Source organism: Betta splendens, chromosome 8 (assembly GCF_900634795.4).
Source record: "Betta splendens chromosome 8, fBetSpl5.4, whole genome shotgun sequence".
In the NCBI taxonomy this organism is placed as follows: domain Eukaryota; kingdom Metazoa; phylum Chordata; class Actinopteri; order Anabantiformes; family Osphronemidae; genus Betta; species Betta splendens.
In genome coordinates, this window is record NC_040888.2 from 1,586,303 (window position 1) to 1,609,900 (window position 23,598).

The 23,598-nt window shown below is 48.1% G+C and overlaps 5 protein-coding genes and 1 non-coding gene across 7 annotated transcripts; 5 read left to right on the forward strand and 1 right to left on the reverse strand.

The window, feature by feature from the left end:
- Positions 1-16: 16 nt before the first annotated feature.
- Positions 17-4,466, forward strand: rangap1a (RAN GTPase activating protein 1a). Its single transcript, XM_055510844.1, is given in 22 exon segments — positions 17-45; positions 638-757; positions 876-895; positions 897-923; positions 925-1,004; position 1,168; positions 1,204-1,263; positions 1,358-1,507; positions 1,509-1,538; positions 1,692-1,826; positions 1,908-2,072; positions 2,074-2,125; positions 2,128-2,180; positions 2,288-2,317; positions 2,319-2,388; positions 2,608-2,692; positions 2,855-3,014; positions 3,209-3,325; positions 3,420-3,525; positions 3,896-3,984; positions 4,071-4,233; positions 4,440-4,466. Coding segments are annotated over 20 exon segments (1,668 nt in total). The 5' UTR covers positions 17-45; positions 638-645; the 3' UTR covers positions 4,197-4,233; positions 4,440-4,466.
- A 52-nt stretch (positions 4,467-4,518) lies between these two features.
- chadla (chondroadherin-like a) lies at positions 4,519-12,230 on the forward strand. Its single transcript, XM_029158548.3, is given in 13 exon segments — positions 4,519-5,926; positions 6,013-6,207; positions 6,287-6,442; positions 6,795-6,940; positions 7,015-7,253; positions 7,326-7,585; positions 10,663-10,999; positions 11,064-11,396; positions 11,399-11,415; positions 11,526-11,692; positions 11,785-11,887; positions 11,890-11,964; positions 11,967-12,230. Coding segments are annotated over 13 exon segments (2,346 nt in total). The 5' UTR covers positions 4,519-5,746; the 3' UTR covers positions 12,105-12,230.
- Positions 12,231-12,278: 48 nt separating this feature from the next.
- trnaq-cug (transfer RNA glutamine (anticodon CUG)) lies at positions 12,279-12,351 on the forward strand. The gene has a single exon. It is a non-coding gene; the product is annotated as a tRNA-Gln (tRNA).
- Positions 12,352-12,486: 135 nt separating this feature from the next.
- Positions 12,487-14,286, forward strand: rbx1 (ring-box 1, E3 ubiquitin protein ligase). The gene is made up of 5 exons (XM_029158827.3): positions 12,487-12,643; positions 13,374-13,452; positions 13,599-13,669; positions 13,925-14,011; positions 14,122-14,286. The coding sequence occupies exons 1-5, from the start codon at positions 12,566-12,568 to the stop codon at positions 14,212-14,214; spliced, it is 408 nt and encodes a 135-aa protein (XP_029014660.2). The 5' UTR covers positions 12,487-12,565; the 3' UTR covers positions 14,215-14,286.
- A 392-nt stretch (positions 14,287-14,678) lies between these two features.
- Positions 14,679-19,450, reverse strand: st13 (ST13 Hsp70 interacting protein). The gene is made up of 13 exons (XM_029158729.3): positions 19,290-19,450; positions 18,457-18,592; positions 18,322-18,370; positions 18,106-18,202; positions 17,934-18,007; positions 17,748-17,814; positions 17,578-17,662; positions 17,383-17,493; positions 16,304-16,406; positions 16,103-16,219; positions 15,872-15,917; positions 15,490-15,578; positions 14,679-15,262 (listed from the first exon to the last, which is right to left on the reverse strand). Exons 2-13 carry the CDS (start codon positions 18,564-18,566, stop codon positions 15,128-15,130), a joined length of 1,083 nt encoding a protein of 360 aa, XP_029014562.1. The 5' UTR covers positions 18,567-18,592; positions 19,290-19,450; the 3' UTR covers positions 14,679-15,127.
- A 351-nt stretch (positions 19,451-19,801) lies between these two features.
- Positions 19,802-23,347, forward strand: xpnpep3 (X-prolyl aminopeptidase 3, mitochondrial). Of its 2 annotated transcripts, XR_005897944.2 has the most exons (12): positions 19,802-20,141; positions 20,357-20,479; positions 20,555-20,742; positions 20,878-21,097; positions 21,208-21,392; positions 21,469-21,531; positions 21,680-21,793; positions 21,923-22,008; positions 22,099-22,282; positions 22,362-22,482; positions 22,606-22,899; positions 23,191-23,347. XR_005897944.2 is itself a non-coding variant. In XM_041071832.2 (11 exons), exons 1-11 carry the CDS (start codon positions 20,072-20,074, stop codon positions 22,770-22,772), a joined length of 1,521 nt encoding a protein of 506 aa, XP_040927766.1. In that variant the 5' UTR covers positions 19,802-20,071; the 3' UTR covers positions 22,773-23,347. The 2 variants fall into 2 exon arrangements, 1 of the variants encoding a protein (XP_040927766.1); XM_041071832.2 differs by having other exon boundaries at positions 22,606-23,347.
- The last annotated feature ends 251 nt before the right edge of the window (positions 23,348-23,598 follow it).

Consider the following 23,598-nt stretch of genomic DNA (forward strand, 5'->3'; position numbering starts at 1 on the left):
GCGGAGTCGTTGTAACAGGGTTTTCATCAGCACGTCTGTGTTGTGGTAATAGAGATCTTTTAAATGTTTGTGTGGGGAGCCGTTAATGTGTCAACCGATGGCCGTTTGTTTGAAGTTTCCAATCTGCGGCACATTAACGGCTGTTTAGGGAGTTGACGCTAAGCTAGCGGTTTACGACTGAGCCGAGAGGCCGAGTAGAGCCACGCTGTGGTTCACGTTACCCTGTTAGCTGCGTTAGCTGCGTGACTGTACTGTTAATGATCTCACAGCCGCGGAGTTACGTCTGTTGTGTACAAGGTGGAGTGTTGGTTATAACAGCCAGGTCGGTTCCAATGGCTCTAATCCATTAGGGAGTCATATAACAGTGTTAGCATTCCGTTAGCAACACATGGCTAACTGTACTTTAGATTTAGTTTTAATTCATCCAAATCAACCTTCTGTCACGGTCCATTCCTCCCCAAAACATGTGTTCAAGAAACACGTGGAATTAAATAATAAACTTACTTAACTAGTGATTTTTCACCAGCTTAAAGACAGGATCCCTCTTTGTCCTGTTTGTTGCATGGCATCTTCACTAACGGCAAACACAATGAAAAAGGTGAGTACTTGTTACGAATTTGTATTTATTGTCCATCATGTGTCTCAATGGCGACAGACATTGTTGAGCAGTTGGCCAACTCTCTGGCCAAGACCGGAGTGGAGGAAGGAGAGCTGAGCTACAAAGGCCAGGGCAGGAAGCTGGATGATGCTGAGTCAGGTGAGTGTCAGCGGTCACTGAGCTAGCGAAGTACAGATGAAGAGGCACAGTAGTCTCAGCCGTGGTGGCTGCTGTATTGATGATCTGATCCCCTCTCCCTGCCCACGTCTGTCTCCAGTGGAGGACATGGTGAAGGAGAATCCAGGACTTTGAGGGCTTACAGGCCTCTGAGGTTGGAAGGGAACACTGTAGGTGTGGAGGCAGCACAGGCAATCGCCAAGGCCCTGGAGGCCAAGAGCGAGCTCAGGTCTGGACTCTTGTTCTCCTCCATGTCATCAGCTTAAATACTGACAGTAAATGTCGGTCAACACCAATTAAAAAGTTTTTATGGGGAACTACTAAATAACCACACTCTGTTAGAACACCTGTTATCTACTCAAGTCAGAGGACATGTATTAACATCAGTACAGAGTGTCATGGCTGACTTCTTTGAATCTCTCTTGCAGCGTTGTTATTGGAGTGACATGTTCACAGGTCGCCTGCGCTCTGAGATCCCACCTGCCCTGGTACTGCCTTGAGTTAGAACCAGTTTAAAAATGCTTCCACTCTGTACTGCTGTTTCTGTTTGACTCGAGCCAGGCTTTGTTCTCTTTTGTGTAGAATTCCTTTGGTGATTGCCCTGATGCTGGCAGGTGCAGGCTGACAGTGTTAGACCTCAGTGACAACGCATTTGGTCCTGATGGGGTGAGAGGTATTGAGAAGTTGCTGAAGCGCACCGCCTGCTACACTTTGCAGGAGCTGCGGCTCAACCAACTGTGGCATGGGCATTGGTGGAGGAAAGGTAAAGGATGAGAATGTACTTCTTTGTTTTTCAGGATAAGGCAAGGCTTTTGTTGTTGTTAATGTCGCAAAAAAGAAACCAAATGATACAATTCGACCTTAAATCCCATTTTGTGTTCTGTGTCTGTTTGCTCTTTGTTCGTGGGCCCTTCAGATCTTGTCTGGATCGTTGACCCAGTGTCATAAAAACTCCAGTGCAGTTGGTGCTCCTCTCAGCCTGAAGGTGTTTGTCGCAGGAAGGAACCGACTGGAGAACGATGGAGCCACCGCTCTTGCTCAAGCCTTCCAGGTACAGACGTAGTAGTAGTAGCTTTATTGTGTAGGCAGAACAAGGTGAATAGTGGAATAACAGCTGACAATGTGTTTCTAGCTGATGGGCAGCCTAGAGGAGGTTCACATGCCCCAGAATGGCATCAATCATGCCGGTGTTACAGCCCTGGCCACTGCCATGCAGCACAACACCGGACTCCGCATCCTGAACCTCAATGACAACACCTTTACTGAGAAGGGGGCTATTGCTATGGCTCAGGCTCTGAAAACACCTCCGCAGCATCCAGGTGATAAACTTTGGAGACTGCCTGGTTCGGCCAGCGGGGCTCGAGCTATCGCACAAACAGTATCCGAGGGACTCCCCATACTCAAGGTGAGTTTATCCACTCATTACACAGTCTGGACCTGGTCTCTTCTCAGGGAAGCTAATTATTATCCTTTACACTTGTTTTTCACACTTTTCTTGATATTTTCTTTCAGGAGCTCAATCTGTCATTTGGCGAGATTACAGGAGGAAGCAGCTCTGGCTGTGGCAGAGGCAATAAAGGGGAAGGACCAGCTGGAGAAACTGGACTTAAATGGTTTGAACCAATTAAACAGTTAACTCTCATGCCCTGCCTGTTGAGGATTATTTCTACGTAGCAGTTCACAAATATGTGCTTTATCAGTGCTAGACGATGTAGATGTTATTAGATTTATCTCAAGTGCTTCTACTTTTTCTTACTACTTTCTATTTTAAATGCATTTCTGTCCTGGCTTCTTTAATTCCATTTGAATATAATCATGTCTTTGGTTTTTAGGCAACTGTCTTGGAGATGATGGCTGCAAAGCTCTGAAAGACGCCATGGAAACCATGAACAAGACTGATCTTTTGGGCTCCCTCAGGTAATTGTGTTTGTCACATTTCCTATCACTTGTATAATGTACGTTGTGTGTTACGCAAAAACATCATAAACCATCACATCTGCTTCTGAAACCTCTCATTTCCGAAATGCTTTCATTGTGGCCTCTGAATTGAATTCTCACATTTGTACTATTTTGTCTCAGTGATGATGAGGGTGAGCCAGAAGATGATGATGATGATGCCGACGAAGATGAGGATGAAGATGATGAGGATGACGTGGAGGAAGAGGAGGAAGAAGAAGAAGAAGAGGAGGAGGAGGAGGAGGAGGAAGAAGAGGAGGAAGAAGAAAGCAGAGTAGAGAAGGTGATTAAACTGTCTGGCTCACAGTGTTGATGTGATGAATGGCCCCTGAATTCATGCTCATTAAAAGCACATGGTGTCGTGACTATTTCTAATTGAGGAGTTGCAAAACGTCTGGTCCAACAGCGCCAAGAGCTGCTGTTGTGTATGTGGTGTGACTCCAGTTGACTTTCTCCTCCCTCCCGTTCCCCTCACAGATGTCCACCCCTCCATCGGCGCCACGGCCGCCAGACGTGTCGTCCTTCCTCAGCTTTCCATCCCCAGACAAACTGATCAAACTGGGTCCCAAGAGAGCGTTCCTGATCGAGCAGCAGGTAAACGCACCAAGAACTAATGCTAGAAGATGCACCAGGCAGCAGTTTAAGGCAAAGTTATTAGAAACCAAGCACGTTTCCTTTTCCTTTCTAGGTCGATGTGACAAATGCAACAAAAATGGCTGAAGCTTTTCTTAAGATTGCGTCAGTGTACAAAGAGGAGAACAGTGATGTTAAGAGTGCCGTGTTGGAAAGCATCGGTAAGACACAATAACGGAACAGAAGGTTCCAGTTTTATGTACGGTAGTTGGACGTGTTCTCAGTAAAGGTGTTGTCATTGAGGTTCAGGATGCGGAGTCCGGTGTTGTGCTGCATGGCAGTGGCCAGGGCTGTTGTAACACCGGCATGATTGATGCCATTCTGGGGCATGTGAACCTCCTCTAGGCTGCCCATCAGCTAGAAACACATTGTCAGCTGTTATTCCACTATTCACTTGTTTCTGCCTACACAATAAAGCTACTACTACTACGTCTGTACCTGGAAGGCTTGAGCAAGAGCGGTGGCTCCATCGTTCTCCAGTCGGTTTCCTTCCTAATAATAGCAGTTAATAGCATTGTTTCCTCCTTCCAGACGCCCTCCTGAGGAAGGCCTTTGCCACGCCGTCCTTTCAAGGCTATGAGTTTGTGTCTTCTTTGTTGGTGCTGCTCGGACTGATTAAGGTGCGTTTGATCTGCTCACGCTCAGAACAGAAATGCCTTTTTCCCCCGTCACCCTCTGATGCCTGTTGTTTCTTTGTGATGCTCAGAGTGAGGACAAGGTGAAGCCCGTGCTCGTGGTTCCTGGACACCTCCACGCGCTCGAGCAGTCGTTCGGCAGGACTACTTCCCCCAAAGAGAACACGGCCGTGCTGGAGGCTTTCATGTCCCGGTAAGGACGTGGCAGAATGAGTCCAATCAACAGGCAGCTCCAGGTACAAAGTGTGACAGTGGTGAAAACGCACTGGTGATGAAATATGAGCACAACAACTTAGCTTCTTGACTGTCCTCAGCAATAGTGGTCTTTTTTGCTCGTGGGGATTTGGTTTTCTAGAATCCTTGTTGATGCACAGGTCTAATTAAAGTGCCTGCGCTCCTTGGGTGCATACAGACATTAACCCTCTGTCTGAATGATCTCACAGGAACAACAAGGCCCTGGACTCATGGGACATGCCAGAAACGGACTCCAGTCACACTGCAGAGAGTTCAGTCTGAGAGCTGAGAACTCACACACACAGACTGAACTTTGACTGATCTCTGAACAGCACACAAGCCCACAGCAGCACTTGCGCTGACCCGACTCAGCGGCTCCTCACAGCACTCCCCTCTGGTTCTGGTTTCCGGACTGCATCTGACTTTGTTGTGTTCTGAAGTAGACTTTAAACTGTTTGAACTGAAGTGTGCACTCACAGAACCTGCAACCTGCTTCCTGGAGCTCAACGGGCTCAAGCCAGGACTGTTCTGGTCCCACGGTTACAGCTGCTGTACATTTTTTAGGTTCATATCTATGCTTACAGCTTCATATGTGTTTTGGTTTGGTTTTTTAGTATGATGCTTGTTAAATTGAAATATGCTATAAAAAACAATGATAAATGTGTCTGTGACCAATTGAAGATTGTAAAGTACAATCAAGAGGAAGCCTGAAAAAGGGAAAATGAATGTCAGTCTTCCTGCTTTTAATGAGGCACCAGATGCAGAGGTTTTGGGTTTCCGCTGCAAAAATAAAGTTAATTAGAGTTTGGGATGAATTTCAGTCTTTTCACAATGTTTTTATTTAGTTTGGGCAGTTGTTCGAAAACTAAAGCTTCAAAATGACCATATGAAAACTGTAAACATCATCTATAGTTTGTGATGTTTGTCAGAGGGGTCAAACATGAACAAGGACCCTGTGCTACTGAACCTAGTGATCCATTTAGTTATGATTAAAAGTTACTTAATTTGAAAACAAGCAGACGTGGGGAAAGTCAGACTTTTAATTCCCAGTTGGAGATCTTGTTTAACAAATGTGATGATTCCGTCTGATTTGAGAAACAAAATCAGAAGAGCCACTGCTGCTGGAAATGTGGAGCCAGGGTGTTAATTACCAGGGGTCAGAGGTCGTCCCTGAAGAATTTACCAAGGCCCTGTTTGTTAGCTGGAAGGAGCCGGACTCCAAAGCGCTGCATTATCTCAGCAGCAGATGCGTGAACTGTTCCAACAGAACCACAGAGAATCCGACCTGAAGCCTGAAGGTAAGTTTCTCCTCCTGAAACGTCTCTCATTCACTTTGGTTTCAAGTTGAGTTGTACATTCTAAGATAAATGCAGGATTTGATTGTAATGTGTTATTTTGAAAATGCTGAAATGTTTAATACTGTACAGTAAAAATACTGTAGCTGTGCTTGTAGTTAGTGTGTTAGCGGCTGCTTTAAGGTTTGGGGTTCTGGGCCGTTCTGCTCATCTGAAGCATGACTTTCTGTCCGGCGCAGATGCTCAGACTCGTCTCTGCTGCCGTCCTGCTCGTTTTAGCCCTGAGGCTACGCGTGCACGCAGGAAAATGCCCCAGAGGCTGTAGTTGTGACGGCACCAAACTCACCGTCGCCTGCGTTGGCAAGAACCTGACGGAGGTTCCAGCAGCTGTGGACGAGGTGAAGGATCCTCCAGGTTCTGTCCATTGAGGGACGAGTTTCAGAGCTCAGTGTGAGATGATCCTGACGTCACTCCTGCTCCTCAGATCACCCTGAAACTGGACCTCAGGAACAACAACCTGCGGACGCTCCGCAGGGGGGCGTTCGAGCTCACGCCCTACCTCACTCACCTCAACCTGCAGCGCTGCCACATCGGCAGCGTGGAGGAGGGAGCCTTCCGGACTCTGGGCCGCGTGGTCTTCTTGAACCTGGCCCACAACAACATCCACGTCCTGTTGCAGGTGGGAGGACACCTGGAGCTTGTTCTGAATGTGTGACACAGGCTTTGAGCCGGCCCTCCCTCTCTGTGTCCCAACACAGGAGTCCTTCGATGGCCTCTCCTCCCTGAAGGAGCTGCATCTGGACCACAACCGCGTGGAGGAGATCCAGCCTGGAGCCTTCACGCAGCTGGGCTTCCTCAACACGCTGGGCCTGAGCCACAACCAGCTGGTCTACATCCCCAACATGGCCTTCCAGGTGCTGGGCCTCGCACACACACACTGGCACGGGCACAGGCACGCACACACACACACACACGCTGACACGTGCACACGGACATGCAAACACACACACACACACAGACACAAAGACAGACACGCACACGTTTGTCATCAACGTGGGGACTCCCCATTGACATGATGCCTTCCCTCACCCTAACCATCATATCTAAAGGCAGACGTCTAATCTCAATGTAGCCAAAACTCAATTCTAACCTCAGCTCTAAAATCACACACACACACACACACACACACACACACACACACACACACACACACACACACACACACACAGTTTGACTGGAGACTCGCTGTACTTCCTTGTTTCCCAGGGTCTCAACAACAACAAGTGGCTTCGTCTGAGCCACAACTCTCTGAACAACTTGGCCCCGGAGGCGTTCGCTGCTCTGTTCACGCTCACTCGTCTCAGTCTGGACCACAACGAGCTGCAGTTCTTCCCCACTCAGACCATGAGCAGGTTGGGCCGCGTGCTGCATGGAGGCTTTGCTCCCAGCGGTTGTGGCTCCTGTTTACGCCTCCCCCTGTTTCCAGACTCCAGGAGGTCACGCACCTCGACCTGAGCCACAACCCGCTGACCTCCCTGGGGGAGGAGTCCGTGTCCATGCCCAGGCTCACGCACCTGCGCCTCCACCACACGTCCCTCCAGGAGCTGTCGGACCGGGCCGTGTCTCAGGCCCCTCTCCTCTCCCACCTCGACCTCAGCCACAATCAGCTGCGGAACCTGGAGCCGCTCTCGGGCCCTGCGCAGCTGAGGACCCTGAACCTGACGGGTGCGGCTCATGTCATCCGAGCCGCAGCGTTGGAACCAGAGCATTCACTCACTGGCGTCTGTTTTCCCACAGGCAACCCCGTCTACTGTGACTGCCACATGCGGCCCCTGAGGGCCTGGGCCGCGGCGGGCGGCGCCAGGCTGCTGGGAGCCTGTGCCGGGCCTGCTCACCTCTCAGACGAGCCGCTGCAGACGGTGGCGCCTCTGGATCTACGCTGCCGCAGCAGAGGGCGCGGCCTCCAGGAGGAGGACGAGGGCGCGTGGAGGGCCCGGCCCGCAACCCAGCCTGCGACCCGGCTGAAGGCCAGGTGTCCCGCTAGCTGTGACTGCCAGGTGAGTGTGCTGGTCTTCCTGTTAGTGTGCTGGTCTTGTGTGATTGCTGGTCTTCTTGTGTGATTGCTGGTCTTCCCGTGTGATTGCTGGTCTTCCGTGTGATTGCTGGTCCGTGTGGTGCTGGTCGCTGTGTGATTACTGGTCTTCCTGTGTGTGTGCTGGTCTTCCTGTAGTGTGCTGGTCTTCTGTGTGTGTGCTGGTCTTCCTGTGTGATTGCTGGTCTTCCTGTGTGTGTGCTGGTCTTCCAGTGTGTGCTGGTCTTCCTGTGTGTGTGCTGGTCTTCCTGTGTGTGTGCTGGTCTTCCGTGTGATTGCTGGTTCCTGTGTGTGCTGGTCTTCCTGTGTGTGTGCTGGTCTTCCAGTGGTGTGCTGGTCTCTGTGTGATTACTGGTCTTCCTGTGTGTGGCTGGTCTTCCTGTTAGTGTGCTGGTCTTCCTGTGTGTGTGCTGGTCTTCCTGTTAGTGTGCTGGTCTTCCTGTGTGTGTGCTGGTCTTCCTGTGTGTGTGCTGGTCTTCCTGTTAGTGTGCTGGTCTTCCTGTGTGAGTGCTGGTCTTCCTGTGTGTGTGCTGGTTGTCCCGTGTGATTGCTGGTCTTCCTGTTAGTGTGCTGATCTTCCTATGTGAAAGCTGGTCTTCCTGTTAGTGTGCTGGTCTTCCTGTGTGTGTGCTGGTCTTCTTGTGTGATTGCTGGTCTTCTTGTGTGATTGCTGGTCTTCCTGTGTGATTGCTGGTCTTCCCGTGTGATTGCTGGTCTTCCCGTGTGTGTGCTGGTCGTCCCGTGTGATTACTGGTCTTCCTGTGTGTGTGCTGGTCTTCCTGTTAGTGTGCTGGTCTTCCTGTGTGTGTGCTGGTCTTCCTGTGTGATTGCTGGTCTTCCTGTGTGATTGCTGGTCTTCCTGTGTGTGTGCTGGTCTTCCTGTTAGTGTGCTGGTCTTCCTGGGTGTGTGGTCTTCTGTGTGATTGCTGGTCTTCCTGTGTGATTGCTGGTCTTCCTGTGTGTGTGCTGGTTCCTGTGTGATTGCTGGTCTTCCTGTGTGTGTGCTGGTCTTTGTGTGTGTGCTGGTCTTCCTGTGTGGTGCTGGTCTTCCTGTGTGTGTGCTGGTCTTCCTGTGTGTGTGCTGGTCTTCCTGTGTGATTGCTGGTCCTGTGTGGTGCTGGTATTCCTGTAGTGTGCTGGTCTTCCTGTTAGTGTGCTGGTCTTCCTGTTAGTGTGCTGGTCTTCCTGTGTGATTGCTGGTCTTCCTGTGGTGTGCTGGTCCTGTGTGTGTGTGCTGGTCTTTCCTGTTAGTGTGCTGGTTCTGTTAGTGTGCTGGCTTCCTGTGATTGCTGGTCTTCCTGTGTGATTGCTGGTCTTCCTGTGTGTGTGCTGGTCTTCCTGTGTGTGTGTTGGTCTTCTTGTGTGATTGCTGGTCTATTGTGTGATTGCTGGTCTTCCCGTGTGATTGCTGGTCTTCCCGTGTGATTGCTGGTCTTCCCGTGTGTGTGTGCTGGTCGTCCCGTGGATTACTGGTCTTCCTGTGTGTGTGCTGGTCTTCCTGTTAGTGTGCTGGTCTTCCTGTGTGATTGCTGGTCTTCCTGTGTGATTGCTGGTCTTCCTGTGTGTGTGCTGGTCTTACTGTGTGATTGCTGGTCTTCCTGTGTGTGTGCTGGTCTTCCTGTGTGTGTGCTGGTCTTCCAGTGTGTGCTGGTCGTCCTGTGTGATTACTGGTCTTCCTGTTAGTGTGCTGGTTTCCTGTTAGTGTGCTGGTCTCTGTGTGATTGCTGGTCTTCCTGTGTGTGTGCTGGTCTTCCTGTGTGTGTGCTGGTCTTCCTGTGTGTGTGCTGGTCTTCCTGTGTGATTGCTGGTCTTCCTGTGTGATTGCTGGTCTTCCTGTGTGTGTGCTGGTCTTCCTGTGTGTGTGCTGGTCTTCCAGTGTGTGTGCTGGTCTTCCTGTGTGTGTGCTGGTCTTCCTGTGTGTGTGCTGGTCTTCCTGTGTGATTGCTGGTCTTCCTGTGTGATTGCTGGTCTTCCTGTGTGTGTGTGGTCTTCCTGTGTGTGTGCTGGTCTCCTGTGTGATTGCTGGTCTTCCTGTGTGATTGCTGGTCTTCCTGTGTGTGTGGTCTTACTGTGTGATTGCTGGTCTTCCTGTGTGATTGCTGGTCTTCCTGTGTGTGTGCTTCTTGTGTGTGTGCTGGTCTTCCAGTGTGTGTGCTGGTCGTCCTGTGTGATTACTGGTCTTCCTGTTAGTGTGCTGGTCTTCCTGTTAGTGTGCTGGTCTTCCTGTGTGTGCTGGTCTTCCTGTGTGATTGCTGGTCTTCCTGTGTGTGTGCTGGTGTTCCTGTGTGTGTGTGCTGGTTTTCCTGTGTGTGTGCTGGTCTTCCTGTGTGATTGCTGGTCTTCCTGTGTGTGCTGGTCTTCCTGTGTGTGTGCTGGTCTTCCTGTGTGATTGCTGGTCTTCCTGTGTGTGTGCTGGTGTTCCTGTGTGTGTGTGCTGGTCTTCCTGTGTGATTGCTGGTTCCTGTGTGATTGCTGGTCTTCCTGTGTTTGCTGTGTGCTTCTGTGTGATTGCTGGTCTTCCTGTGTGATTGCTGGTCGTCCTGTGTGATTGCTGGTCGTCCTGTGTGATTACTGGTCTTCCTGTTAGTGTGCTGGTCTTCCTGTTAGTGTGCTGGTCTTCCTGTTAGTGTGCTGGTCTTCCTGTGTGATTGCTGGTCTTCCTGTTGATTGCTGGTCTTCCGTGTGTGTGCTGGTCGTCCTGTGTGATTGCTGGTCTTCCTGTGTGGTGTGCTGGTATTCCTGTGTGTGTGCTGGTATTTCCTGTGTGTGTGCTGTTCGTCCTGTGGATTGCTGGTCTTCCTGTGTGTGTGCTGGTCTTCCTGTTAGTGTGCTGGTCTTCCTGTTAGTGTGCTGGTCTTCCTGTGTGATTGCTGGTCTTCCTGTGTGATTGCTGGTCTTCCTGTGTGTGTGCTGGTCTTCCTGTGTGTGTGCTGGTGTTCCTGTGTGTGTGTGCTGGTCTTCCTGTGTGTGTGCTGGTCGTCCTGTGTGATTGCTGGTCTTCCTGTGTGTGTGCTGTGTGTCTCATGGTTGGTCTCTGGGCAGATTGCAGCCCAGCATGCCTCATGTGAGGCTCAAGGTCACACCAAGGTCCCACGAGGCTTCCCTGCCACCACGCAGCTGCTCGACCTCCGCAGCAACCACTTTCACCACCTTCCTGCCGGCAGCTTCCCAGGCACCGGCCTGGTCGTTTCTCTCCACTTGGAGTCCTGCAAAATCCGTGAAATCGAAGCGGGCGCCTTTCGAGGGATGAAGAGCCTGTTTTACTTGTACCTTTCCGACAACGACCTCACGTCGCTGGAGCCCGGGACCTTCGCTGGAGTCCCTGAGCTCACGTACCTTCACCTGGAGGGGAACAGATTGGCCCAGTTCCCAGGACCAGGTCAGTGGGAGGTCAAAGCCAAACATTCAGAGTGCAGGAAAGCTAATGTTGTGTGTCCCCTCAGCTCTCGCAGTCTCACAGAGTCTGTTCGTGTTACACCTGGAGAGAAACGCATCTCCGAGCTCGGGCCTGCCGGCCTTGCTCTCCTCAGCGACCCCCAAGCTCAGGGAACTTTACTTGACCAATAACACCATGACTAGAATCAGCGATGGAGCTCTGGACTCTGCATTCCTGGGAGTCATCCACCTGGACTCCAATCAGCTGACAGAGGTGCCGACCCAGGCTCTGGCCCAAACTCCTGACCTGGAGGAGCTCAATCTGTCGCACAACTCCATTCGTTGGGTGGGACCGAACGCCTTTCAGCCGGTATCGCAGAGTCTGCGGAGGCTCCACCTGGACGGACGGGCATGGAGAAGGTACAGGGAACCATTTTATAAGCGCTGGGAACCTCTTTAGTGTTTTGATTCTGTTGATTTCTGTTGAGGCCACGTTAATGTTAAGCTTTTCCAATCGTTCTTCCACCCAGATGTCAAAGGATGCTCTGGCTGGACTGGGTCCGGGCCTGAAGGTTCTGACTGTGAGGGGAAACCAGCTGGAGCAGCTTCCTGACCTGAGGGCCCTGTCGGGCCTGGAGGTCCTGGACCTGCAGGACAACCCCCTGCTGTGTGACTGTTCTCTGCTGCCTCTGCGCAGGTCAGCGCTGAAGCCGATTCACACACGGGTTGTTTGTCAGTATATTATAAGCAGCTGCATATCCAACTGGGTGCCCTGTCCTTGTCCTTCAGGTGGATGGAGAACGTGAGCCTGGAGGCAACTGCTACCTGTGGTCAACCTCCAGAGGTCAAAGGTCAGAGTGTCAGGGACGTCGCCACCTTTGCGTTCTGCCCAGAAAAGGCTCGCCTCCAAGTGACGAGGTGGTTGTGGACCACAGACCCAAACCCAGTTTCTCTCAGGCCCCCGAGTCAAAGCGAAACCAGCAAAGCCCAAAGTGAACAACAATAAATCAAAGAAGAAGCAGAAACCAGTGACAAAACAAGAAAACACATTAAAATCAGAAAGAAATAACCTATTGTCTCTTTACTATGCAGTTAACTCAGGCTTGTAGTGTTTACTGTATGTGGGTAGTTTGTTTAAATTTAAATAATGTGCCTCTGATAACAACTTAACTCGCTCATACCTCATAATAAAGCACACTGTTGTGTTAATTGTAATAATATACTACTAATACTCAATGACTAATAAAGACTACATATAACAGAAACGTAGGTTTGCCCTCAGCGGTTCCATGGTGTAATGGTTAGCACTCTGGACTCTGAATCCCAGCGATCCGAGTTCAAATCTCGGTGGAACCCTGAATTTTATTTATTATTTAAAATGACGGTTGTTGCTCTCCGTATTTTGTCCAAAAACATAAATTATTAATCAATGTATTACAAATAAAATTATCTCAATATAAAAATACAGCAACTACTTAAACTATTACAAACAGCGGTTAATGCGCTTGCGGGAAAATATATTCACCATTTCCGGGTGCCGTGCGTCTTTACGTCAACCTCCCTGGTCAAGATGGCAGCAGCTATGGATGTAGATACACCAAGCGGCACAAACAGTGGCGCAAGCAAGAAGCGATTTGAAGTCAAAAAGGTTTGAATTTTACAAATGAACATCGCTGCCACACCACAATTAGCTGCAAATTTCAGCAGCTACATCTGGGCTAACTGGCTACCTGCTGTTAAAATGTTAACGGTAACGCTAGCTGGCTAGCTGGTAGCTTCATACAAAGCATGAATTAGCACTTCTCCTTTTCGGTGTTAGCTAAAACAGGCAAACAGGTTCTCCTCATATTACACCAGCAATGTTTAATTAGAAAGACGCATAAGCTAGTCTCATGTTTACGTTGGATTTTATTTTGAGTAACGGCTGACACAGCTCTACTCTGCTGCTAGCTAAGTTAGTTAGCCTACCTAGCCGCATTAGTCAGAAGTCGTATATTATAAACTCAAAACAGTAAAGCTACAAGCTTAAAATAAACCAAGACTGTATGAATAATGTTAGATGTCATTTGATAAACATGTCGAAACCCCTTAATAACTGATCACAACTTATTGTTTGATTGTTGTCTGTAATATCAGGTAAAGCTGCAATAAAATAGATCACGTGTATATTGTCCTTGTTTTGTGTTTCTAAGATGTACATGTTAAACGATAGAAAGTTATGTATAAACCTGTTCAGTGTCACAATTAAGAACTAGTGCAGTGCTTAAGGAATTCATATTTTTGTAACGGAAAACTGGTGTTATTGAATATAAGTGTCAAACTATTCTTTTCCAAACCTATTGCTGTTCCTTCTAACCTGTTTGTGTTTACTTTACCAGTGGAATGCTGTGGCGCTGTGGGCTTGGGACATTGTGGTGGATAACTGCGCTATTTGTCGGAACCATATTATGGATCTTTGTGAGTTCACGATAATAATGACACTCATTACTTTAAAGCATCAGTTAACCTGTCAGCTGTTAGACACCACATCCTGTTCAGTTCACATGATTCCGATGTGCTCCTTTTTAATGAAACCTATTTTTATTCTCTTTTCATTCCATCAGGTATAGAGTGTCAGGCCAATCAAGCATCAGCAACATCTGAGGAGTGCACTGTAGCCTGGGGCGTGTGCAATGTGAGTTTTATACCATCCTCTAAAATATGGGAAATTAGCATCTTTCCTCCCTGTACGTTGATCCGGCTCTGTGAGCTTTAGAACACTAACGACTATAAGGTTATATTAAGCAATTTATTTACAAACCACTTCACTTCCACAAGTTTCATGAAATGGAAAATGCATATAAATGTTTGCATAAAATTGTCCATCAGAGGAAAAAGGCAGCATTTGATCAAGTAAACCTTAAAGTTCATGTCTGCTTTTTTTTCGCAGCACGCCTTCCATTTCCACTGTATTTCCCGCTGGTTGAAAACCAGACAGGTTTTGCCCCTCTGGACAACGGGAGTGGGAGTTTCAGAAGTGGGTATTGTTATTTGTGTGTGCTACAGATGTGTGAACCACCCCTCGGCTGATCTTTTGTTGCATCAGTCAGTTAATGTTTGTTGTGCCTGTTTGTTTTTTTCCAACAGATATGGGCATTAGCTGTGTTATTGACTTTCTTTCTTCGGTTTCTGCAAACATCAACCTTACATCTCCTGCTTCTCTGCTGGTTGAAATACTAGTTGTTATTTTACACCAATGTCTTTGTTTTGGTTATGCTGTAAGTAAATAAACAAACATGTCACACAACAGAAGTTCAAGTATTGTGGTGAATATACTGTAAGTATACACCAGTTTGGTGGAGGAAAAAAAGGAGAGGGGAATTTATCCGTCAGATCCTGGACCACGTGTTACACAGCAGTAATCCTCTGAACAACAGATGCGCCGGGTGGATTAGGTGGCGGAATGACTCTGTCCTTTTGGACCTTGTTTAGATCACAGCACCTGTAGGGACTCGTAATAAAGGCTTTGAGTTAATTGAAAGATTTCCTGATAAAATCAATGGGCACACAAGATTTCTGACCAGCTTATTTAGAAATTGAGTTGTGTAACATAGCAAACCCGTTCGTCTGGTATCAACCGTGACACTAGTTGTACAAATATTTGTAATTTAAATGACATTTTTCACTAGAGACCAGCATTAAAATCAGTTTTTGTAGGTTTTATAATGTGACTCATTTTTCCAACAGGGTCAAACATTAAGGTCATGTAAGTTTTTTGCATCAATAACATAACAAAAGTGCCGACTGTTCAGTACAGAGAAAGAAAAAACAGTTGAGCACATGACATGTCTGTCACTATAGCGTCTTAATGCAGGAGCTCCCAGTTTAGTGGTTCCAGATGCAGATTAGAAACTTGTGGTTAAGACAGCACAGTCAAAATCAACACCTGACTTCTAACCATCGGGTTGTATGTTGAGACGTTGCTAAGTGCTAACAGGCTGATTGAGAACATTAAAAATTCTGCTCGGGTTTTTCCTCTACGTCACACCTCCCTGTATGCTCTGCACAGTGAATAATTGTTGAAAAGCGTTGTGGCTCTCCAGATTGTTTCACCACATCTCCGCTCTCACTCCTCCGCTTTGGTCCTTCCTGTCTACGGCTGTGGTGAAGCTCCAAATTTGGAACTCAGCTTGGTGACGAGAGCCATGATTTTAGGGTTGTTCTGGTACTTGGCAATGTTGGCTGGGTTCTGTGCCACATCCTGGAAGGCAGCCATCACGTCAGGATCCTGGTGTTTGAAGCACAAGACGAACGAGGCTCAACAACGTGACGGATTGACTACAAAATTTTTCACATGATTATATTGGTTTTGCATTTAGTTTGGCCAATTTAAGATCTCATCATATGAATGGGTCCACATCCAATTACGTTTCCACTTCTACTTTACAGTTAGTTATGTTGCACTTGTGTGTTCTCCTGCAGCAGTTAAACAACCACTTCTGAGCAGTGAGTTACCTTCATGGCATTGAGAATCTCTGGATCCTTTAGGAAGTCGCCGAGGCCCGGCATGCCAGCAGCCGCTCCACCTGGGAATCCAGCCGAACCTGCACAGTCACAACAGATCTCATTAACTTCGTTAGCCCAGATGCTGTCAGACGTGTAAGGTTTACTATACAGGTGATGGACAGCGACTTCTGTAGGCTGCCACTACCCCAACTATACAACAACAGGCTAATTTGGATCCTCTTTGGAGATTTCTGTCGCTGCAGCTTCAGAACATTAGATCAGAAACTACCAACGGGTGAAATACTAACCAGTCAGATCACTGGGGGAACTGGTTCATCAACAGTAATCAGTCATTGTCCATAGAAAAACAAATCAAACCCTGAGTCTGTACCTGGGAAAAATCCTCCTGCTCCTCCACCTTGTCGCGCTTCCTCCTCCTGTTAAAACACAGTTTTAGAAATAGAAACTGACTATTGCCTTTTTGAGGTGGAGAAATCCTGCACATGAGCTGTTGTGGCGTTTCTGGAGTATCTTTAAGCATCTTGTTTAGCGCAACAACCTAACATCAGGACGTAAATATGCTGTTAACTGACACACAGCAGCAGCAGCAGCAGCAGCTCACCCTCTGGGCTCGTGCGTGCTCCTCCCTGGCTTTCTTTACCCGCTCTTGCTTCTGCCTGATCTCTCGCTCTTCTCTCTTGCGTTCATATTTGCGTCTGTGCTCTATAATTTTGTTGGCCTGAAAACAAATAAGAGTATGAAGCAGCTCATTAACACCAGCTGCTTGTCTGGATCAGAACCCGTCTCGTCTTGGGCTCCGTACCTTTGGCTGGACCTCCTTCAGCAGCGCACTAGCATCCTCATCATAGTCCAGCTTACAGGCTGTGGCCAGGTCCTTGGCTGCCTCCTCCCAGTGACCCAGCAGCCTGCAGCAACACACACACAGCAAAGTACAACACTGTCAGATCACCAACCAGGTGGCACGACATGGGCAGCATTGCAAACATTCTGACCATCAGAGACTTTATCTCCAGCAGATTAATTCCATGGCACGAAAACAGATAAACCTAATAACATCTTAGTAGCAATATGTATCGAAGTGAGTGCGTTAGTGTTCGATCAGATTAAAACGAAACAAGAGCAGCACAGACGTGGATCTGCTTCGATGTGCAGCGAAGGCAGCAGCCACGAGCCAAGACTGGTGTCACTGTATGTGGAGCTCTGCTTGGTTTGCAGATTGAAGCAGAGGCAGCACTCACACGTCACATCTAATGTATTGTCTTACAACTGCTTGAAGCATGTGACTGTGTTGGTCCAATCACAATGCACTGATGATGTGTGTCAGAAGCTGTCAGACTGCAGAGCAGCTCGAGTGCGGCTCCGAGTGTCGACTGCTTCTGATGCAGGATGTGGAAAAACAGCTTCACTGTAACAGTTACAGCTTGTTGCAGTTTTCCGATGGCACAAATATTCATCACTATGTAATAAAATAAACAAATGCTGATCAACATTTACTTTACCACCGTTTAGCTGTCAAACAAGTTGGAGTTTATTTTACCTCAGAGTGTTTACATTGAGTGTTTGCTTATGTTGAGTTTAAAACACCGCCATGAAAAGCATCTGTGCTTAGGGAGAAGGTGTCTGATAGAAACTGGGGCTTCCTAGACGTTCTTGAAGATATTTTACACTCCATTAGCTTCTTTTATATGGAAGATAAAACATTTAACCAGATTAGTATCAGACTGGAGGGACAAACGGGATCACTACAATGGACAAGCAGCTGGATGAAAGCAGCTGGCAGAGAATCGGCTGTTTTCAAGACGGCAGCAGAATGATGTAGACTCTGTCTGGTTTACTACAAACAAGCAACGTCATGTTGACGCTCTGGTTGTATAAAAGCACCTGTGAGCTTTCCCTCTCCACTTGTATGGCTGTGCAGAGTCTGGGTTGATGCTGATGGCTCTGTCACAGTCTCTGATGGCTGCGTTGGGCTTCTTCATCTTGATGTAAACACTAAAAGAAGGTGCACAGGTTAAACTCACTTCCTCTTATCAATGGAAGGGGAAGTAATAGCTTAAAGATGGTGAGGACGCTGACCTTGCCCTCTTGGCGTACAGGATGGCAACACGAGGGTTCAGCTTGATGGCTTCACTGAAAAGATCCAAAGCTTTTTGCAGATCACCTGAAAGAGGAAAATAAATGATATCAGACATAAGATTGACACCATCTACTCAGCTATTGAATCTATAGATATCATTTCCACGCACCCTCTCCCAGAGCATTAATGGCCTCGATCTTCTTCTCATTAGCCTGGTCCATCATCTCGTCTGTGACCTGAGAAAACAGATGTTTAAACCAGATAAATATTATTTATTGTCCATCAGCTGTTTGGTTTTCTTGTCAGAGGCGAATGAATGTATGCAAATTAATAAATATTATTGGAAGCACTTTACCTCTATGTTGTCAAAGTCTTCGGTGCCCTGTGGCTCATCAACATCTGGCTCGATCACTCCCTCATTATCAATTTCTTAAAAAGCAAACAGATTAAAGTGTCAGGGAAAGATAAAAATCTCTATATCTGCAGGCAAGTTCAAATGTTCTTCATGTACAGTAAGGACGCACTACCTATTTCACTCTCGTCGCTCTCTGACGGCACTGAAGCCTCAGGCTCTGGCTCAGGAGCTGTAGCCGATGCTGGTGGAGGACCACAAGGACAGCCGCCCTACCAACGAGAAGCCACTCTGTCACAAAATGGGTCGTTTACTGCGTTTTGCTTCTTAACACATCAGCATGTAACAGGGCCTAATAAAGAAAAACTATATTATAATATTCTCGCATCACCTGGCATGACTCCTTTTTCTTGGGTGGGGGAGGAAGTGATGCTCCCATGCTGTAATAAAAAGGGGTTCATGTGGTTATTTTACATTTGTAAGAAATGATCAAAGTGTCACAAACACCAGGTCCGGGTGAACCAACCCCTCCAGCCAGGTCCTGAAGAAGGCCATCTCAGGAAGGTGCAGGATCATGGGGTTGGACTCGCACATGTGCACGAAGCCCTTCAGCTCTGCCACTTTCCGTGGGTCCATCCTGCTCACGTCCAGCACACGACACCCTGCACGTGGGGAAAGCCAGAGAGGAAGCAGCCGTCAGCCTGATGCGGAGCTGCTGCTCAGGCTCCACCAGCCAGGTCCTCAGATACTTGTTTGGGAATAAACTGGTGACGCTACAAACGAAGTTACGGTTTGGTGATACGTATTTGAACGTGGTTCAAGTTATTAAACTGAAAAATGACAGCGGACAGCACGCGTTTCTAATAATCTCTGATTAAAATCATGAAACCCGGTACGCGTTATATTTAACATAGGAACTCCACAAATCTGATGAATTTCTAATATTAATAATTAAATAAAGCTGACTAAACTGTGTGCGTTTTGTTCTACGCGTCATCATGAGACAGAGGTTTGCTTTGTGGTTCTAGTTGATTAATAGTTTGATCCTGGCCCTGATATTGACGTGATGAGTGAACGGTAACGCATTACTGGGCTTAAATTAAACTTCACATTCACCCAGCAACATGTGCAACTGAGTCATAAACGACAAACCGTGCAAAACAAAACAAACAACCGCGATTGTTGATATATTCACAAGCGAGAAGTTTCTGGAAATGTGGATCAGTCCGTGACGCGCAAACTGTTTGACGCATGATAGCGCCGTTAGCTTAGCCAGTTAGCTCTGCACAACGCTGGGGTTTGACTCACAAATACGTCGGAGCTGCAAACGTAAAGCTCGCCAACCGGAGGGAAACGCACCTGATTAGAGATATGCACCACTCACAACCGAATAGAAACCGTACGGGACTGTTGGGTTCTGTTCAGCGTCTCCGTCAGTGGCGTCGCTCCTGTGTTTTCATTCAGGCGACTCCTCGGACAGACCAAGAACACCGCCAATGCTTTCCTCGGTTGTGTCTGTCAGGCAACTACAACTGCCCCTGATAATATTGCCCGTCACCACAAGTAATTACAATCAAATAGTTATTGAGAGAAAGAAAACAAATTTGACCCATTTTTGTTCCCTATACACAAATATTGTAACAGCTGTAAAAAAGTAAACTAACTAACTAAACTATTTTAATCACTAATTGAATTCCTTTCTTCGGTGCTTGATTTGTATGTAAAGGTACTTGTTTCTATTTACATACACAGTTCTCTATAATTACATATTGATTAATGCTTGGTTTCTTTTAGTTGTAATGATTTTGTGAAGCTACTTAACACCCATTAATAATTGGTGATTGGTGAGATTGGTGAAAGAGACAATGCAACAACTAAGTTTTTAAAGCTGTGACGCAAAAGGGGCGGGGCTAGGTTCTGCCTGAGAAGCCGAACTCGGGGCAGCAGTTCTCCCCAACGTATTAGCCGTAGTTAGCAAACATGAGCGCTTAGAGCTAACGCGTTAACTACCGGCCAAATCTAAGAATCATAGAGTGAGACTGTAACATCCGCACGTCGCGTTATTGTGAATCGGCCTCTTCCTGCGTTCCTGACGGCGGCTCCTCCTTCCAGACTCGACATGCGGTGACCGACCTGCTCCCATGTTGCCCTCCACCAGCGCCGCGGTTCGGTCCGCTGTCAAGCTGCTGCCGCGGCGCAGCTGGAGTCCGGGTGAGCCCAGTTCGGTCCGCTTTACCAGGACCACGCAGAGCTGTTACTCCACTAAGTTTGTCTGCCACTTTTAATGACTTTTGTTGGATTGTGTTTCAACTAATGTTAAAACATACAGTTGTTAAAATTAGCTTCACCTGAAATTCACAAATTTATTAGAATGAGTTCTTAGAAATAAGGATTTGATTGATTCTTTGTGCTGCGTCTGTGTGTAGGACGTGTCCGGAGTCCGTGCAGAGACATTTCTGTCCAAGCGGGCAGTTTGAAGCCAAAGATGGTTCCTCCGCGCTACCTGGGTCAGCCCAGTCCCTTCACTCACCCCCACCTCATCAAACAGGGTGAGCAGCTGTGCCTGAGCCTCTGCGCCTGCTCTGAGGGAAGCACTGACCCCATGTGTGTTTCCTGCTCCTCAGGTGAAGTGAGCCCAGGTTTGAGCCAGGCAGACTTCGAGCTGCGCAGACACCAGCTGGCTTTGCTTATCGAGGCGCAGGCAGAGCGGCTCGGACCGTCCGCCTCCTCCTGCACCCACGTGCTCATCGTTTTGTCCCACGCCACCCACTACATGACCAACGACATCCCCTATCTCTTCCACCAGAACCAGGTGCGTGTGTCATACTGTACATAAATCAAACAAACGGACTGAACCTTTATTATCCACGTATAGCTGAGAAAAGATGGTACTTTTTTACTTTGCAGTTTAGAGATTTGCTTGTTGATCTGAATGGTTGCTCTCCAGGATTTCCTCTACCTCACTGGGTTCCTGGAGCCTGACAGTGCCTTGGTTCTTCATGGGAAAGGACGGCCGGACCAAGCCGTCCTGTTCGTCCCCCGCAGAGACCCGGGACGGGAGCTGTGGGACGGGCCGCGGTCCGGGAAGGACGGGGCGGCTGCTTTGACCGGAATAGAGAGAGTTCACAGCACTGAAGAACTGGGGGTTGTGCTCAAGAGCCTTAAAGGTGTGTGATCCCAAAAAAGCTTGCATTTTTATGACGTTATTGAATAAGAACTAATTCCAGCAGATTTCCTCTTTGGCTGCGTGTGTAACGGCTCTTCTTCCTTCCTTCAGGCTCTCTGCTGTGGTACGACAGTTGTCAGCCTTCGCACCCTCGGCTCCACCGGGTTCACGTCTCCCCTCTGCTGGAGGCCGGGCCGATGCCGCGCTCCCTCAGGCCCCTCATCCACTCTCTCAGGGCCCGTAAGAGCGGTGCTGAGGTGGCGCTGATGCAGGAGGCGGGTCGCATCACGGCGCTGGTCGGTGCATTTCTAAGAGTCTGATCTCAAGCTGAGCTGTAGCTACAGAGAACAAGGTCCAGTGTGTGTCTTTCAGGCTTTCAGGAAGACGATGGCTCTGTCCAAGGGGGACGTGGACGAAGCTGTGCTCTTCGCTAAGGTGACACGAAGTGAACCCAAACTCTGTTTGGCCTGTTTGAAGTTTTAAGGATGGAAGTTAATTGTTTAGCTTTGTATTAGATTTGCATGAAACATACATGGAGCCTGTATTTAATCCTTTAATTTTTATTCCTAAACCCTTTTTCCAGTTTGATTTTGAAAACCGGATCCACGGCGCCAACTTCCTGGCCTATCCTCCTGTAGTGGCTGGAGGAAATCGAGCAAATACTCTGCACTACATTAACAACAACCAGATTATAAAGGTGAAGGAATGAGACAAAGCATCATTTGTGTTACACGCGATGCTGTCAATCACTATTAGGTTTTCTCAAATGTACTTGAAATAAATTTGATAAAATAGGGTTGTGGTCTATTTCCTCTTCGTCCATCAGGACGGTGAACTGGTGCTGCTCGATGGAGGCTGTGAATACTTTGGTTATGTCAGCGACATCACTCGAACGTGGCCAGTCAATGGAAAGTAAGTTCCCACCACGTTATCTATTTGGACAAAATCATGACCAACTGATCGTGACCTGGGACCCGTACGCTCTGCCGTCTTCCGCTCCAGGTTCAGCCCGGCTCAGGCTGAGCTGTACGAGGCCGTGCTGGAGGTCCAGCGCTCCTGTTTGTCTCTGTGCTCCCCGGGCGTCAGTCTGGACCACATCTACAGCACCATGCTGGCTCTGCTGGGGCGGCAGCTCCGGCGCCTGGGCATCGTCAGCGCCAGCACCAGTGACGCCGACCTTCTGAAGGTAAAAACCAGAGTTCACTTAATTTAAACTGGTGTTAAATACGTAATGACACCCAGACGTTTGCCTCCGCTGGGGCCAGGCTGCACGGCGCTACTGCCCCCACCACGTCGGCCACTACCTGGGCATGGACGTCCACGACACTCCTGAGCTGTCCCGCTCCCAACCTCTGCAGCCAGGGATGGCCATCACCGTGGAACCAGGTGTGGACCAACCAGACCCCCAAACACTTAGTGGTTCTGATGCTGCTGCACATCTTGGTTTTGTTTGCACCATATTCTCTATGTTTCAGCTTTTTTTCCTAATTTCCACCTCTCTTGTCGCAGGGTTGTACATCGGTGAGGACAACGACCAGGCCCCAGAGCGCTTCCGTGGCCTGGGCATCCGGATTGAGGACGACGTGGTGATTCGGGACCAGGGAGACGCTCTGATTCTGTCGGCTGACGCGCCGAAGACCATCGCTGAGGTGGAGGAGGCCTGTGCCCAGCGGTAGAGCAGGGATCAGCTGATCAGCTGAGTGAGCTGTTCTGGGGGCAGGCTGCGTGCTGGGCTTCTCAACGCCATCACGTTGTCAGGAACTCGAGGCGGAAGCACATCAAACGAGAAAGAGAATTGTAGATGTGAGTCTGAACCATCTTTTTAACACTTTTGAGGGAGTCAGATATAAAATGTGCTTCCACCCTGAAGGTTGTGAGATGCTCCTCTTCTTTAAGGGTGAATTTAATTGTGTGATAATGGAGTCTAATGCGTAGTGGCTGCTGCTGTAGTCGGGCTGTGGCACAATCATGGTGCTGTCAACAGGTGAAACCAATGCTGAACTATGAATCAGAATCCAACCCTGTTCAAATGTACAAGGTCTTGGACCCAACAGTATCAGCGCCACGCTGACCTCCTCCTTCATGGTTCTGCAGGTAATCCAGTTCAAAGGTTATGACAGAGGAACCTGGTGAATCTGGAAATCTGATGCTGCTTACACCGATCTGTGATGTGTTTTTGAAGAATGTACTGACATCAGTGTGTTGTTCTATTCAGCAGAAAGAAACTGTTAAAAAGGTCTCATTCCTCTTACTTTCTTGTCCATCATTTGTTTTTTGGTTGAACTGGGTTATTTATGACTCAACACAATGGTTATTACAGTAGCTTCATGAGGTTAAGACAGCGTTCCACCACATGCTTACAGACTGTAGTAACAGTAACATGAGCCTGCGATGACCGGATACTGTGTTTATTTGTAACTCACAGTTCTAAAAACAATATCTCTTTACCTGTCTGAGGAAATTCTTTGTTGGTTTTATTTTTTTTATGGAATTTGCTGACAT